At 38.1% G+C, this 17,856-nt stretch overlaps 1 protein-coding gene across 1 annotated transcript in view; it reads right to left on the reverse strand.

Annotated features, from left to right (window-relative positions):
* The window catches only part of SF3B3 (splicing factor 3b subunit 3), a 41,182-nt gene that overhangs the window by 15,934 nt on the left and 7,392 nt on the right, over nucleotides 1-17,856 (reverse strand). The window contains exons 6-11 of the mRNA XM_008702357.2: nucleotides 15,730-15,842; nucleotides 13,894-14,031; nucleotides 13,021-13,124; nucleotides 9,990-10,155; nucleotides 7,278-7,373; nucleotides 4,696-4,768 (exon numbers count right to left, since the gene is read on the reverse strand). Of these exons, the coding sequence (XP_008700579.1) occupies nucleotides 4,696-4,768; nucleotides 7,278-7,373; nucleotides 9,990-10,155; nucleotides 13,021-13,124; nucleotides 13,894-14,031; nucleotides 15,730-15,842 (690 nt within the window). The remainder of the gene's footprint in view (nucleotides 1-4,695; nucleotides 4,769-7,277; nucleotides 7,374-9,989; nucleotides 10,156-13,020; nucleotides 13,125-13,893; nucleotides 14,032-15,729; nucleotides 15,843-17,856) is intronic.

A 17,856-nucleotide genomic window follows, 5' to 3' on the forward strand; every position in this document is an offset into this window, starting at 1 on the left:
CTTAATGAGACTATCTTTCTCAGGTTCATAACTGAGAATCCCAGGATGTCCCAACAGGAATGAGATAAGAGCATTAACCAGGAAGTGGGGGGGGGGTGTTTATATTGTCAGCCCTTGACCTCTCTACTCTCATTATTTAAAAATGCAACTATTCAGTGGTCATGAGCAAACCTATTAGGACTTACTTTTCATTTAACAAAACATAGTTATGGATAAATAAACACTAATGAGTTTCTCAAAGTCAGAGGATCTGAATACAGGCAATCCCAGAAGTTTCTCATACAGATCCCATAGTTAAAGGCCACCTATTTCCCATATATTCCATCTTACACATAAAACAGCTTCTGTGTCTCTCCCACATCCAGCACAATGTTTGGCACACAGCTTGATAAATGCTGAATAAAGAAAGGTGTATTTATTTTTCAGGAAGGATTGAGATTTCCCTATTTTACATCTGAATTTTCTGTAACAATTCCCCTTTCCTCATAAGAAATCAGGTGAACAAGTGACAGAATGACAAGCAGACAAGGCACTAAATTAAGTTTGTATTTTCTTTTTGGAGAAGGTACTAAATTGAAGTGGCTACCTCAGTGGTAGCAGAAGTAGCTATAGGACCCTGTGTGCCTGAGCCCTTATCAGAGCTGATCCACCCCACTCACATCAAGGACACAGTGCGGGTTCTGATAGCTCCAAAGGTGTTCAGCTGAACCAAGATTACTCAAGCAGTTCAGCAGAATCAGTGTTCTTCACAGAGAAAGAGGCCAACTGAAGATGTATCACTGGTGTAGCCTAGAGCAGTATTCTGCCCTATGAGCAGGACACAGTCAACTTGATGGACTGTAATCAGTATTTTTAAATAGACATGTATAGAAATAAATATAATTTATGAAACTGCTTTACACATGAAATTACTCACCCAGTAAGAGTGAGTAGTGTCTTCCAAATTTTTGCTTAATACATGTGTATACTGACTGGGTGGCTGAAAGGCAAAGATCAAAGATCTTCCTCAATGCGTATAATCCAATGGCTATACCAGGAATACCAGAATAAGGGTTTAAGTTCCAAATCATAAGGAGTAACACTGGAGAAGCAGACAGCTAGTTTTAGATTATTTTCACAACTGTTAAGATGTATCAAATGCTTTGGGGACACCTTATAAAATGGCTTCGTAAGACATCACTGTTCACCATCATGTCAGTAAGGACATGGTTGTCACTGAAATGTATGTCTTAATAATTTACAACAAAACCAAAATGAATCTCCACACAACACCAAACTTGGAAGCTTTACTCCAGCTGTTTTTGAACTGGAAATTTGTAGTGTATAAAAATAACAGGAATTGCTTAATTTTAACTATATGAATATTATGTCCTTTCCTACACTCTCTTACTGAAACCTAATATCCTAAAAGCTGTGCCAGAGCAAATTAAAGCCAAATAACAAAGGACTGTTAAATGGTTAGGACTTCTGGTCTCTTCCTTCAGACAAGGAGAAAGGGAGAAACTTCCAGCAAAGAGACCATGCATATTTTAACTAACATGCAAGAATATGAGGAGAGGAAGGAAGGTGGGCTGTCTGGGTCTTTATCTTCCCTTTGACCTGTCTGGGTCTTTATCTTCCCTTTGACCCAAGGCCCCAGACTGCTCAAATTAAAAATAAAGAAATGCTCAGTGGACTTAAATAGGGTCTTACACTCACTGAGCAATTCAACAAGCACTAGAGCTGCTTTACATCACAGATTTCCTCATAACATCCATTACCCTGTGAATACTAAGCACATTGTAACTTTTCCCCTCTCCATTCTCCAGTCAGGAGGACCGATAGCAGGCTAGTTTCTCATGTTCTAGGGAAGCTATAGGTTAAAAGTTGAAATTAAAAAAAAAATGAAGGTAAATAACCGTAAACATCCACTTTGCCTTTTTCCAGTAGTTACAAGTTTCATATGAAAGAACATTAGTTCAGGGGCGCATGGATGGCTCCAGTCAGTTAAGCCTCTGCTTCGGCTCAGGTCATGATCCCAGGGTCTTGGGATGGAGCCCTGCGTCAGGCTGCCTGCTCAACCGGGAACCTGCTTCTCCCTCTCCTCCCCACTTGTGCTCTCTCTCACTATCTCTGTCTCTCTCTCTCAAATATCTTCAAAAAAAATCATATATATATATATATATATATATTAGTTCATACCTCAGTGAAAAATCTAACTAGGGTATGAAAATGCATCTTTGTCTCACTTAAATAGGACTTCTATCCGAGCACTGCTGAAGCAGCCCACAGGGAAGGGAATGCTTTATTCTTCTTTCCTCTGCCTTAGTATCTGAAATTCAACAAACAGCTCACTCTAAAAGGTAAAGTGAGTGACCATACAGATGACTTAAGCTTCCAGTGTCTCATTCTCACTTTATACTCAGACTACTCGGTGCCTGTCTTGCCTCAGCAGTCCTGATTATACTCCCCAAAAAGGCGGCTTTCTCCAGGACTTGAGTCAGTACCCCTGGAACATACAGAACTCCAAAGAAGAGTACGGAGTTAAGGTTTTCCTAGCTACAGTTTCTTCAGCTTAGTGAAAGACAAATTAGTCATATTTTCCACTAAGGAAAAAGTAAGGGAAGCTGATTCCTGCCTCAGGCCATGTAATATGCAGGCAGATGGGCGTGCATCTCTATACTGCACAACAGCCAACTGCAAAGTTACCCTCTGAGAGATGCCATCAGGGCAGTCATTACTTTGTGCAGATCCCTCTCCCTGGGTAAACTATAAGACCCCATGGTAGACCCTAGCAGTACGTACACACCTGTGGTGATCAGCACCTTCACCAGCCACCTGTGGAAGAGAAAAAAAGGCTTGGTATTGGTAGTGTGCATCACCAAGTACCAGCCAAGGTTAGTAGTTGCCTGAAGACTACAGCATGTGTGGATATGTGGGCTATTCACTCAACAGTAATGTGGAGTATCTGGAAAGCGAACGGACAGAGAGAACCTGACCTGTTTTTGTGGGTGACCACCCAAATTATAGTTTCTAAAGAGTAAAATTTATCAGGATGAGTCTTTTCCTAGATTTTGTATTTAGAGAAGAAAAAACTTCAGCTACAAGTTCCATTATGCAGCATACTGCTTATTCCTGACTTACCAAGCACTATCCAAAAAGCCTTTTCTGATTCTGCAACATAAGCCCACTCCCTGTCCTCCAACCCACCCTGGAAACATGCCTGTGCCTTTCATTACATCAGAACACACAGCAGTTTTGTATACTTGTCTTCTTTTTTAGATGGCAAGTGCCCTGAAAGTAAGGATCCTATCCTAATTAATCTGAGTACAAGGTGGACACTTGAAAGCAGGATGACAGTACAGAAATTATCCTTAAAAACCAGCAAGACCCACAGACTCCCACTGCAGGATTAGTCAAATGGATTGCAAGTGCAGAGACAGTGCTTTCTATTACCTCAATGCGCTATCTTGGAACAGTCTACCTGTGTGATTTTTCTGCCTTCATCATAAAAATGAGGGGTAACTTTCCTATAAATCTAAACCTATGTTAAAGTTTAAGAAGTAGAAAATGAAACAAAAACAAGAAGGGGGAATACTAAGTTTTATCTCAAAGGCTCAAAAAATTCAAAGAGTAGGTAATGTTTTCATCAAGAGCAGTAATATCAACCAGCCACAAAGCTAAAGGTGAGCATCAATACTGACCAGTTTCTTTATGAAGACATTACAAAAAATGAGGAAATCTTTCAAAATCAATCATCTAAGAATTATCTTCTCAGCAAAAACGAACCTACTAATTTCCTGTTTGCTTTTTCTTTTTCTTTCTACTCAACTCAGACTTGGTTCAAATATCCACATGAAAACAAAATCCACCACAATGTGCATTCTAATAGGAAGAGGTTTCCCTCCTACACATTTCCCAGCTCCCATAAAATCAAACATTAGAACATCAAAATATCAGGACATCAAAATATCAGGAAGATTTCCAGCTGTTTTCTTGAAAAAGCTTTGTATGCTGGCCAGGGTGATCTTACTCAGCAGGCCCACATTCCTAAGGGAACAAGAGGAAGATGAAGTCTAGGAATAGAAATGACCTACACCCCCAAAGAATCCAAGGGAAAATGAGAATTAAGTTTCATTTCTCAAATTCAATGGACTCAAGACTTTGCTGCTGTTGCACTATTATGCATTTTCACATAAATCTCAAAATTTTAGGATGAAGTGACCATTTTTATCCAGGAGCACAGACTCCTGTCTCCTCCATCCCATCTTTTCCATCCACTCTAAAATTCTGATTTCATTCAATTTCAATCTAAACTTTCCTGAAGCACAACTACACCCACTGAGCAGGACTAATGAATAAGCTTAATAAAATCTCTTAATACCTGGAATAACACCTTCAACTTCACTGTGGTTTCAGCACAATAGGAAAAAACACTGAGAAAAATGAAGAAGCAAAAACTTTCCTTCACACCACACTTCTTACACAGATGGAACCAGTATTTTAAAGATGAATATAGTCCCCTTACTAGTGCATACAAAAAGGTGAAGACATCCTGATTCAAAGAGTCTGAGAAACATGGAGTCAGGCCAGAAAATGTTTCTAGTATATTGCTAAACAAAGCGATACAGAAATATTATGAATGCAGCCTCCTAAGCCTTCTATTGTCAATGTCACCCAGACCCACATTTTGATTATTGGGAAAGGGCTGCTTACCTTCAATGTGCCGACGCACTGTCCAGACAGCATTGGGGTTACCAGGTAACTCAGAGACAGCCATTTCTGATACCTGACAAGAGTGGAGACAAACCACGAATCCAGTGAGCATAGAACTTAGCTCCTTGCTTACAACTACACTAGATAATAGGATTCCGAAAAGGCAGTGCTCACACCGCATGTTGGATTAAAAGAATGGAACCAGGGCACCCGGGTGGCTCAGCGGGTAGAGCATGTGACTCTTGATCTCAGGGTAGTTCGAGCCCCTTGTTGGGTTATAGAGATTACTTAAAAATAAAAAAAAGATTTAAGAATCTTTAAAAGAATGGAATCATTTTTATTTAAAGAAAGAAAGAAAAAAGAAAGAAAGGAAGAAAGAAAAAGAAAGAAAGAAAGAAAGAAAGAAAGAAAGAAAGAAAAGAAAAGGAAAAAAAAGAAAAAAGAGAAGAGAAGAAAAGAAAAGAAAAGAAAAGAAAAGAAAAGAAAAGAAAAGAAAGAAAAAATGTTAAGCAAAAAGGCTTGGAAATACTGGCAATTCCCATAACAAACTTAAGCAAAAAGTGATAGAATATTTAGGAGGATAGTTGTTCCAGCAAAAACCACATGCTTTGTTCCGGTATGACATGCCTGCATCCTCCTCAAAAAGAGAGCACATGGAATGAAACAGGCCATCTAAGTTAGCATCCCATTTCTTCCCCAGCTCCCAAATTCCATCTCTCTTCAAGGACCAATTCAAAATGACACATCCTTTAGGAAAAATCTTCCCTTATCCTTTTGCGAGGCAGTCCCTCTCTCCCTCCTCTAAGCGCTCACAGAAATCATCACCTCCTAGGGCATTTATCTAAAAAGTGATTTCAGGAATTATTCTGTCCTTCCTACTAGATTTTATGCTCCTTAAGGTTAGAGTCAAGAATCCTCTGAATATCCTATAGGTTCTCAAACATGAGAGAAAATGAAATATCTGAGATGAACTAACAATGGTCTAGAGGGGAAAACTAGGTGTAGGTTACACATGAACCCACTATACTATCCCTGTAATTTTTCTGTAAATATAAAACCATTTCAAAATAAAAACATTATTTTTAAATGACCCAGAAATAATTTGCTTAATATACTGTACCGTGTAGCCACATTTTACAGAGAGAACTCACATATATCCATTAAAGGCATTACACACCCCCTTTTTTTAATTTAACTTGATAAAATAATAGGAATACCTGATCATGGAACAAAAGAACTATAGAAAACCTCATCACCAATAAAGTATTAGAAGTGCTATACTCTATACCAAATCTAACATGTGACAGTGACCCTGCTCAAATGAGACCATAACCTAGCTAAACAAGGTTTAACAAATAGATATACAGGACCAAAGTAATATTTAACAATTTCAAAATATTTTTCTGTGTAACAGAGATCTCTTAGAACTGGAAAAAAGTGGGAGGGGGTGGAAGACTCAAAAACAATTCTTAATTGGATCGTTTATCTCTTACACTGTACATAAAATTTTCTGTTAATGCACGTATGCACTTTTGGTGGAGAATGTTCGCTTTCGTCACAAGCTGAATGGTATCTAGTAAGTAATCAAAAACAGTCTAAATTGGGTTCAAGTCACTAAAAATTTACTAGCCTGATGAGTGTATTGGTGGAGCCAAAAATTTTTCAAATTCCCTGAAACAGCAGTATTAATAGCTAGCATATATCGAACAGACAGGGTATGCCATACCTTGAGCTAAGTGCTTCTTCAAATGCATTATCTCATTTAATTCACACAACAATCTTTAAAGCAGAGCTCATTTTATAGAAGAGGAAAAACAAAAGCTTAGCAACAGCTATTAAGTGGTAGAGCCAGAATTCAAAACCAAGGTCAGTCATCTCGGCTGTGTTCCAATGAAAACTTACAAAAACAGGGAGTGGGTCACTGAGAGCTTATAGTCTGCCAACCCCCAACTCTACAACAAAGTGCCATAGAAAGCTTTATTTTGCTCTTAACAAAATCAACCCCAGGGAACTTGCTAAAAAAAGCAGCAACCCTAGAACCTCTTGAGAAGAGGATATGGGATTTGAGTGTCCACGTCACCTAAAAGATCCAGCAATAAAGAATTTATTAAATAAATTCTGATCCATCCACTATAGCGGATATTGCAAAAACATTAAAAATAATACAACTTAAGAACATATAAGAAATAAACTTGGTAAGATACAAAAATATATAACATTAATAGAGTTAAAAACATATAAATACCTAAAAACTCTGAACACACACACCAAAACTAGAAGAAAATGGAATAAAATGCTCCCTGCAGATTTCCCCCATGTTATAGCTGGTGAGCCTGGAGCCAGTAGAGGTTATTTTCCCCCTTTTAACCCCATTTTGCCAATTTTTTAAAATGTGTCTATAGTGCAAACATGTTAAAGAATAGGACACTTAAACTTTGTTATGGAAATACAAGAGAAAGAAAACATTTTTTCTTTCATAGAAACGTTAAATATATCATTGATCTCATCAGAATAAAGCCATAAACTGCTTTTTCAATGCTTCTCTCCAAACCCTACAGATTATCTAAAAATGCCCAGCTTACCTCAAGTCCATGCCTTAGGACTCTGAGAGATGATCGGGGTCCCCTACCACAGGCCACATAGAGCTGTGGTGTGTCTTCATTGGCCAGATCAGCTATCTGCATAGAGAAAAGGCAAAAAAAGGTCTACTTGTACGAAGTTTTCACACTTAAACCTGATTTTCTTGGAGAACAAGGTACTTTTTAGTTTACTAAGCTTATATATTGGCTACAAGCCCAGGCAGCATCAAGGGGAAAAGCCCTCATGTTCCAAACACCAAACCAGACCAAACCAGTTTGAAGCAACAAGTTTTACTAACAAAAAAAGGCTTGTATCAGTTCTTCAGTTAACAAAGTATAGTATTATATAACCTCAAACTGAAATTTAGTTATTTCAACTAACAACATAAACTATAATATTATCAGTATCTGTGACTGTCACCAATAAAATTCATTTATTCATAACATTAAAATTTATATACCTCCAATTACTCCTCTCATCAGTATTTCAAAATTACATTCGTTAGATTTCCTAGACTACACATTATCAAAGTTCCCTTATCTACAGATACTTCTATGACATAACTAACTAACTACTGGGTAACTATACCTGATTGTTCAGCCACCAGATGGGGAAGCCACGTGTTATGTTGGTATCCCAGACATCTAGCTGCTTTCCAGTACATTTGTTGGTCAATATATAATGAGGCCAATCATTTGTACTGTAATTTTGTTGTTTTTTTTAAGATTTTATTTATTAATTTGACAGAGAGAGACAGCCAGCGAGAGAGGGAACACAAGCAGGGGGAGTGGGAGAGGAAGAAGCAGGCTCCCAGCAGAGGAGCCTGATGTGGGGCTCAATCCCAGAATGCTGGGATCACGCCCTGAGCCGAGGCAGACACCCAACGACTGTGCCACCCAGGCGCCCCTGTACTGTAATTTTGTTAAACAGGTCAGTTTAAGTGAAAATTCTTGACTGTCTATAAGGCAATACAGCTTACTGTAACATGGACAAATGTGTGTTGAGTGCATACAGCCTTCACACTGATCTCTTCTTTAAAAAAATTAACTCACCTATTTCAAATACACCATCTTGTTATTTAAAGCCTTGATAAAGAAGCACATATATCACTTTTTTACAACTTAACAATACCTTGCTATCTTATGTTTATTACTACATGCATTTAAAAACATTATTCAGAGAATATAAAAATCTTAAAAAAAAAAAAAAAGGGCGGGTGGGGGGGCGCCTGGGTGACTCAGCCAGTTAAGCGTCCCGACTCCTGATTTTGGCTCAGGGTTACAGAGACTGAGACCGCATCAGGCTCCAAACCAAGCAGAGTCCACCTGAGATTCTCTCTCCCTCCCCGGCCCTCCCCCTGCTCACAAGTGCTCGAGAGCACGCTCACATGTGCTTTCTCTCTAAATAAATAAAAACTTTAAAAAACAAATATAAAAACATTATTCAGAGAAGAAATCCAGTTGCCTCACCAGGCTAGTAAAGACATCATGGCACAAAAAAATGCTTACCCCTACTAGAGATACCTGAACTTTCTGCTAATTTTATTCTTTGCTACAAACTATTCACACGATCATTTCCTCAAATTCAAATGGAAGGGGGAAAAATCACTAATCATCTATTCAGGAATTACTTAGGATTTTCTATTGCCTCTGGGCTTTCTCGAAAAGAAAAGAACAAAAGCAGTTAATTTCAAGAATGGTTAATTTTACCAGGAATAGTGCCTTAATGCTGACTTGTTTCCCCAGCACATAGTAAATAAACCTCTCTCCGTTAATTAAAAGTGTGATCAACTAGACAGGGTAGGCTGGTGTCTAATGGTCACTCAAACCCCAGCAATCCAGGATACAAAGGCACGGCTAAATTCCTGCTAGCAGGAATTGTTGAGTGCTAGCAGCCGGGACACAGTCCCCATCCTGGGCCACCTTGGGTTCCTTCCTGAGGATGTATTTTAAAAAGTTTCTGTTACTGACTGATCCCAGTGTCTCTGGATTATTTTAAGAAATGGAGTTTTTAAAATCAGACATAGGTGTTCATCAACTACAAATATTCATAGACTATTAAGTGCCAAAAGGACAATTTCAGAACACTACGAAGTACATGAGCTTATTTACATTAAAAAGAAAGGAGTGGGGCACCTGGCTGGCTCAGTGGGTTAAGGGTCAGACTCTTGATTTCTGCTTAGGTCATATCTCCCCATAATGAAATCAAGCCCTGCATCAGGGCTCTGTGCTAGGCCTGGAGCCTGCTTGAATATGCTCTCTCCCTCTCCCCCCCGCCTCCTCCCTGTACACACTCTCTCTCCAAAAAATAATAAAAAGAAAAAAAATACATAACACACACAAACACGCACGTGCACGGACAGATGCAGGGAATGCCTGGAAGCAATCACAAGAAGTTGTTAATAGCAGCATCCTCACTGGATAGAAGCTGAAAACAAGATTGGAGGCAGGAATTCCACCATTCACCTTTTGCATGGTTTAGAATTTTTATACTGAACACGAGTTATAAAATTAAAAAAAAAAAAGTCTAAGGATTTACGTAATGGTTTTTAGCTCCCCACCTTCCACCATGCTGGTGATTTCCACAGATACGCTGATGAACCTCACTCTTAGACTATACCTTAATTTAACTGCAGTTAAAACTTTAAACTCATTCAGATTCAAAAACATTTGGCTGGCACTGTTCATCACAGAAGTGACTGGAAAGACCCACACCTGGCAAAACAAAATGGGAGAGAGGCTGTCCAATTCATCAACCAGCACAAGGTTTTTGAGTGGTCTTGGTTGGAAGAAGAACGTGTCTCCTTCTTCCAGAGGCATGGCAGATGAAAACTCAGGTTCTTCATCATCATCTCCAAGATGTGCAATTTGATATAAGTAACTAGGGAGAAGCAAAGAAGAATTTTTTTTTTTTTTAAAGATTTTATTTATTTATTTAACAGAGATAGAGACAGCCAGCGAGAGAGGGAACACAAGCAGGGGGAGTGGGAGAGGAAGAAGCAGGCTCATAGCGGAGGAGCCTGATGTGGGGCTCGATCCCATAACGCTGGGATCACGCCCTGAGCCGAAGGCAGACACTTAACCGCTATGCCACCCAGGCGCCCCGAAGCAAAGAAGAATTTAATTAAACACCTCTGTCTAAAGATAATGGTTACTATAAACATAATGCTCATAAAGTACTTTACAAAGATCTAATCAAAATTCTAACATGCATTAATGAGTCAGCATCTAATGTTCAAAACCTCTGTCAAAGTGGGGTCTTCTTTCTTAGAATAGAATGGGATGAAGAAACTAATTTACTGAACTCAGGGGGCACCTGACTGGCTGGGCCGATAGAGGATATAACTCCTGATCTCGGGGTTCTGAGTTCAAGCCCCACCTCGGGCACAGAATTACTTTAAAAAAAAAAAAAAAAAAAGGACTATTGAATTCAGATTGGTACAATGAAGGACCTTAGCACCACAGTGGTTAAAAGCACCTGGCTTCTGCTAAAGTGCCCAGGTCTGAATCCCAGCCCTACCCCTTAACTACCTGCATATTAATTATCTCTCTGTGCCTCACTTGTATCAATTTATAAAAACAAATTCCCACAGAATTCAGTGAGTACATAGAACTGGGCATGGAACCTAGTAAGAACAGTGTCTGTCAAATAAAATGAAATAAACGAAATTCAATGAAAATCCCATTTACACTTTAGGGAACTGGGTCATCATAGAGAATTTGTGAAATTTGTAAATTTGTGAAAGAAATTTGATCAGACACCTAAGTCCCTAAAATAAATGACATAAAAGAAATGAAATCAGACACCTAAGTCCCTAAAATAAAATGAGATAAACGAAAGCCAAAGAAAATCTACAACCATTTCCTATTTTAACCAAAACCAGGCCAAGTGTAACAGAAAACAAGAACTGGTGGTCACTTTGCAATAGCATGCAGATATTACAGTATCATTGCCCAAAACAAAACATAAACATATCAGAGGTAATAAGCAACAAAATGATCTTGTCCTTCTCCTGTCTGTCCTCTGGCTAATAATACTTAATGAAATGATTCAAAGGTAAGTCACCAAAAAAAAAAAAAAAAAAAAAAAAAAAGAGGTAAAAGCAACTTTAAGAGTAGATAATCTAGAACAATATACCATTGTAAGCGGAATATGCACTGAGCTCTTGGGAAGAAGCTCAATTTAAAAAAGAAACACCAAATCACTGGTCACGTTTACCCTTTAAGTAACAGATCAGGACCTTTAATACACAACACTTTAAATAACATTAAGTGTAGCTTTTTAGAGGAAGGATAAAATGATAAAATCAGCATCTGAAATACATAAGCTATTCAAGAAACATTTGCCAAATAAACCTCAGCATTTAACACTTTTGATAAACACATCAGATTCTACGCTATATTACAAAAAAAGCAAACAGGACTATTATTCTTGAACAATGTACAAAAGCACTGAGAATGTAAGGTACACATATAAAAGGTTAATTAGTTTACATTTCTTACTCAGGCAAGAGGTGTATACACAGATGATGAAGACCACCTGTCAAAGATACCTTCAGTGTCTACTAACTGCCAATCATAAGGATGCTAGGCTCACCAACTCCATCAAAGGGAAGATTGGCCAAATCTTGGTAAAACAGTGTCTGTGACTATGGTGTTGTGCTTCAGAGCAGGAACTCTGGAACCAGATGGTCTGGCACTTAGGTGTCTGACCAAATTTCTTTCACAAATTTCACAAATTCTGTGACCCAGTTCCCTTAAGTGTAAATGGGATAAGGGCACCGTCTCACTGGGAATGTTATGCATTAATATGACGTTATCCGCAGTGCTTAGAACAGTGCTTGGAACAGAGTGAATATTAAATGCTAAGTGTCTGATAAATAGGTTGCTTTACAATTGATTTAATACCCACAGCACATGTTTCTGAGGCCCCAAATCAGCACTTTTTAAGTGTCCCAGACTTCAGATTCAGCAGCAACATATAATTTCGCACAAGCTCAAACCCATCTCAGTCTGACAAGTATCCACCTGTATACTACAGTCTTTCTACTCTCTGCCCCAAGAGATGATTTTCAAAACAGAAAGTTTTAGAAAATGAGTAAAAGAGGAAAAATAAAAAATCACATATAATCCTAGGAGTATCCCACAATACTCAAATTAATATTTCCTTGCATCTACTTCCAGTATTTTTACTTTCTAGTTTTTGTATGTAATTTTATTTTAGAGAACTGTATCATTCTTTAAAAAATTACTGTTTTTTTCAAATAAGCTCTGTATCTTAAAATTTTTTTCATATCAGTATCTTTTGCTTAAAATTTTTATTATGGAAATTTTTAAATAGGTACACAAGAGAGAAGAGTGTAATTAATGATCCCATATGTGCCCATCACTCAGCTTCAAAAAAGGTCAACCCATGGCCAGTCTTGTTTTATTTATATCCCACTTGCCCAAAATAGTATTAATTTCTTGATATAATCAAATAGCTAGTTAGCATTCAAATTTCTCCACTGTCTCAATATTTTTATTATTACTTTTTAAAGATTTATTTATTTGAGAGAAAGAATATGCACACACACATGGGAGCGGGCAGAGGGAGTGGGAGAGAGAGTCTTTTTTTTTTTTTTTTTTTTTTAAAGATTTTATTTGAGACAGAGAGAGAGAAAGAGCCCAATGCGGGAGCCACATCTCCCTCCTGTCAACTTTTATAGTAACGAGGGTGAACTAGGATAATAAGAGGATTACTCACTGGTTTCCAAATTCTGATGCTACAAAAAGGAAGCCTGTTTTAAGCACACACATGGCAGCAGCAACAGGCACAGTATCAAAATACTTGAGCCGGATCTCAGTAACCTGGAAGGGGGGAAAAAGATTGTACCACATAGGCAAGTGAAGCTAGGCCACAGAAGGTAGCCCAGTATTGTAAGATAGCACAAGCAGAATAGCGAATACAACGTTGTCCTTAAGTATCTAAACCCGGGGTTAGCAAACTAAGGCCCAACACCAGCCATCCCTATTTGTTTACATACTTCCCATGCTGCTTCTGTGCCACAACGGCAGAGTTGTATAGTTGAGACAGATTATATGGCCCATAAAAGCTTACAATATTTACTACCGGGCCTTTACAAAAAAATCTGCCCACTCCTGAGCTAAACAGGTATCTAAAAAATTGCTCAGATGTTCACAGAGCTCCTACCTAAGATGAAAACAGTAACAGATCATGTGTATTACCAGTTTTCAGTAGACATCAAGAGCTTTTTCTTGTTACTCGGTCTCATACATGAGACTACCAGACCAGAAATCTGTTAACCAGAGAAAACCTACATTCATATACCAGTTGCAAATTTTAAAAGCTTTAACACCTTAGACAACCACTTTTTAAGGCATTATTTCCATTTTATTAACTTGTAAAGTATCAATTGTCCTATCTCAGAGTAGTTTTAATGAAGACGGTTTATAAAACCACTCTGTAAACCTTAAATGGACACATAAATATCAGTTTTTGAAATAAGGTTATTTAAATATATCAAAATTAGAATACCACAGGACGTTTTATCAAACCAGACTAAACCTAACCAAAGTGTTTTTTCATTTTTTCCCTCTCCATCCATGGTCTGCTTACCATATCTTCATCTGTCTCCAAAGTGATCTTGAAGATATCTCCCTGCTCAGTTTGGGCCAAAAAGAAGAACATTGATTTGGTCTTATGGGTGGCAGAGCAGACAAAAATCATTCCTCTTTCAGGGTCATCCAGGTCATTCTAGCAAAGTCAAATACAGAACCAACAACTTAGAAATGAGTACTTCTTATTTAGGAAATATAGCACCTTACCAAAAGGGATCATACAGGTCACCCCCCCCCCCAAGGCCTTGAGGTACCCATAGTCTCTGCATATAAGCTCTGATCCAAAGCAGCCTATTAGCCAAAAATTCTTGTCTACTATAAATATGTCACAAAGCCCGTGTATAAAAAACAGCCACGGGTTGCCTGGGTAGCTCAATCCGTTAGAAAGACATAAAACCAGGGGTGAAAGGAGAGACTAAGGAAGCAGAGATGAAACAAGATTAGCTGAAGCTGGATATACAGTTCATTATATTCTACTTTGCATATGCTTAATAATTTCCACAGTAACTCTTAAGATTAAAATTGATAAAACACCATTTTCAACCACCAAAGTAGTAACTGAACTGAGGGGAAAAGCACTGTGTGAAAAGATGCTAGGGAAAAGAATATCTATCACCACAAAATTCATCATCTGCTTCCACACCAATTACAGAAAGGAAAAGGTACCTTCACAATTAAGAAGCACAGGCAGACACTACCTTAACAAAGTGATCAATTTAACATCACCAACGAGTCAAACGAACATTCTGTGCCCCTAATGTGATAGTGGGAAATATGTCACACCTTATGTAATGACTCTATCAAAAATATTAACATGGATATAGTCATATGGAAAAATATGATGGGACAAACTCCAAGAAAATTAGCCTGAAATCTTAAAAAAATGTCAACAGAAGACCAAAAGCAAACAAAGGTGAGATAAAATATTCTGAAGGACAGTAAAAGTAGATAAAAGGGAACTTTTGGGGACAATGAGAGAAACTGGTATATGAACTATACATAAGATAATTACATTACACAAAACAGTAAATTTCTTGGGCATGATACTGGTAGTGTGGTTATGTAGGAGGAAATTTTCTTTCTTTTCAGGAGCTACATATTAGGAGATTCTTAGAGTGTCATGATGACTGCAACTTATTTTCAAAAGGTTTGTCTAAAAAAGCATATAGATATATCACAAGAAAGAAAACCCAAGGGACACCTGGGTGGCTCAGTCAGTTAAGCGCCTGCCTTCAGCTCAGGTCACGATCCCAGGGTCCTCTGATCAAGTCCCACACTGGGCTCCTTACTCAGCAGGGACCCTGCTTGTCCCTCTGCCTGCCGCTCCCCTTGCTTGTGTGCCCACGTGCTGTCTCTCTCTCTCTCTCCCCCTCTCCCTCTGACAAATAAAGTCTTAAAAAAAAGAAAAAAAAAAAAAGGAAAGAAAACCCAAATGCAGAAAACATTAAATTGGTGGATCTTCTTTCTGTATGTAAAAGGCAAACAGGAATTCACTGTTCTATTCTTTAAAATTTGTATGTTGGAATGGGGGGAAAAAGACAACGGAAAACAATCTATTGCCAATAAATATGTCTGGCTTCTTCAAACTAGAAACTTGCAAGAATTTCAAAGTCATCGTCCAGTTTCTTCTGAAATGGAAACGGTGTTTTTAATTCCCTTTCTCAAACAATTTGTTTTGCTTTTACTAAAATACTTTACCAGCTTTATTAAACACAAGATTTACAAAGAAACTAAAACCTCACAACACATAAACTAAGAGACTATATACTGTAACCACAAAAAATAAATTAACTTCAGGAACACCAGTAGCTTTTCTTATGGCAAAGATTTTTACCCGTCTCCTGGGAATTGGACATCGGATATCCGGTTGGTCACCAAAGTTCTTGTAGGTGATATAGTTTTCAGAGCAGATTAACACTCCACTTGGACCATCTGACCCTCCGGGAACTATCAGAAAAAAACAGAACTCGGCAATGATTTAACATAACCATGAATTACGATTTAGCTTTCAATTTCTTCTCTCCTTCAGCACAACTTGGATGATGGTGTAAGTGCCTGAAAAGTGTTTCTTTTCCTTGACACTAGCATAAGACAAGGATGGTGAGCAGTCTGGGTAGCCTTAGCCTGTCCAGATATCTGATAATGCATCTAAAATTTTTAGCTCCGAGCCCAAAACTCAGTTCTCATCTTTATCCCTATAACCCAACTGCATTCTAGACGCTCTTACTGGAAATTCCACAAGCAACTTAAAAATACATCGTATTCATAAACACACTCAAGGTCCTTCCCAAATCTGTTCCACCTCCTGAGTCCTCCATCTCAGAGAGCACTACTATCAACCAGAAGACCAAACCAGAAATCTGGGTGTCACTCTTCAATTCTCTCCCCTCACAGCTCTATTGATTCTACCTTCTTAGCAGTGCTCATGCTGCCAATCTCTCAGGTAAGTGAAACAACTTCCTCACCTGGTTTATAGTTTTATTCTCCGATCAATTAGCCAAAACGTAAGCAAGTAATGTTCCTAAAATGTTCATCTTTAACAGATTATTCCCCTGCTTAAAATCCTACAGTACCAACAATAAAAAATAAATAAAATCCTTCAGTAGCTACCTCCCCACCACAGCCCTTTAGCTCTACCCCAGTCCTTTTAGTTCTATTAATCCAATCACAATGAGCTTCCAGTTCTTTGAATGAACCATGTTCTTTCTTCACACACGGGCCGCCTTTGTGCATCTTGCTCTCCTTGTCCACAACAGAAACTCCTTCCTCCACCACTCCCCCCATACCTAACTAACTAGTCCTCAGGTCTCAGCATACAGAGCTCTTCTCCAGAAAGATTTCTCTAACATATTCCTTTTCTTTCCCTGGGTTAAGACCTCTTCTCTACCCTGTCATGGCATTTGGCACACACTCTGACAATTTTTTTGTTACTTGGACATATTCATCACTGGACTCAATCTTGCATAAAAGGAGACACCACACATAATTTTTCACCACTGCAGTCCCAGGTCCCAGGAGACTGACCCTGCACATACTGATTATACTCAACAAAAATTGCTGAACAAATGAAGCCCTTGTCAGCAAAACATATGATAATGTTACAGCAAATAATGAGACGTGTGATTTATTTTCCAAGGTTCTTCTGTTTAATATACGGCCTCTTCCTAAGATTCAATGCTCAAAGACAAGTGCTATATTATTCTCCAAAATCCTCCCTCAAGACATATTGCACATGAGACATCAATCCAAGTGCAGATAACTCAAAACAGAAAGGAATGGATCACTGTCTTCCCAAAGGACCACAAATACGGTCGTCTCCTTTAGTTTCTTAATATACTGAATTAAACAGATATTTTCTTTTTAAGATTTCATTTTTAAGTTATCTCTACACCCAATGTGGGACTAGAATTTACATCCCCGAGAACAAGATTCACATACTCCACTGACTGAGCCAACCAGGTGCCATGGATACTGATTTTCTAGTTGTGAACATCTCTGAATACCTACAAAAATCTTACTTAGCTATGATACATTTAAAGCAAACTTCGATTTCCTAACATTTAGGTTTTGGTATTTATAATCATAACCAACATACAGATTTTTGTTACTAACCTTCCCCAGTTTTGATACGTAAGTTATATTAAGCTCATAAAGTGGTATGACAGTTTTTATTTTTTTTCCTCTCTCTGAAGAAATTTAAGGTCCCTGAAAATTCTGGACCTTAAATCTTTTGGGGAATAGTTTTGACTACTGCTCCAATTTCTTTAATGGGTGCTGGTCTATTCAGATTCTTAATTTTTTATAGGGTCAATTTCGGGAACTGCTTTCAAAAATATTTCTATTTCACCTAAGTTTTCAAATTCATGGACATACATACCGCTTTATCTGGTTGATCTATCCATTTCACTTGTCTTTTCAAAGAACTAGGTTTTAATTTTCTTAATGACAGCGAAAGACTGTT

This window comes from Ursus maritimus, unplaced genomic scaffold, assembly GCF_017311325.1.
Source record: "Ursus maritimus isolate PB19 unplaced genomic scaffold, ASM1731132v1 scaffold_19, whole genome shotgun sequence".
NCBI lineage: Eukaryota > Metazoa > Chordata > Mammalia > Carnivora > Ursidae > Ursus > Ursus maritimus.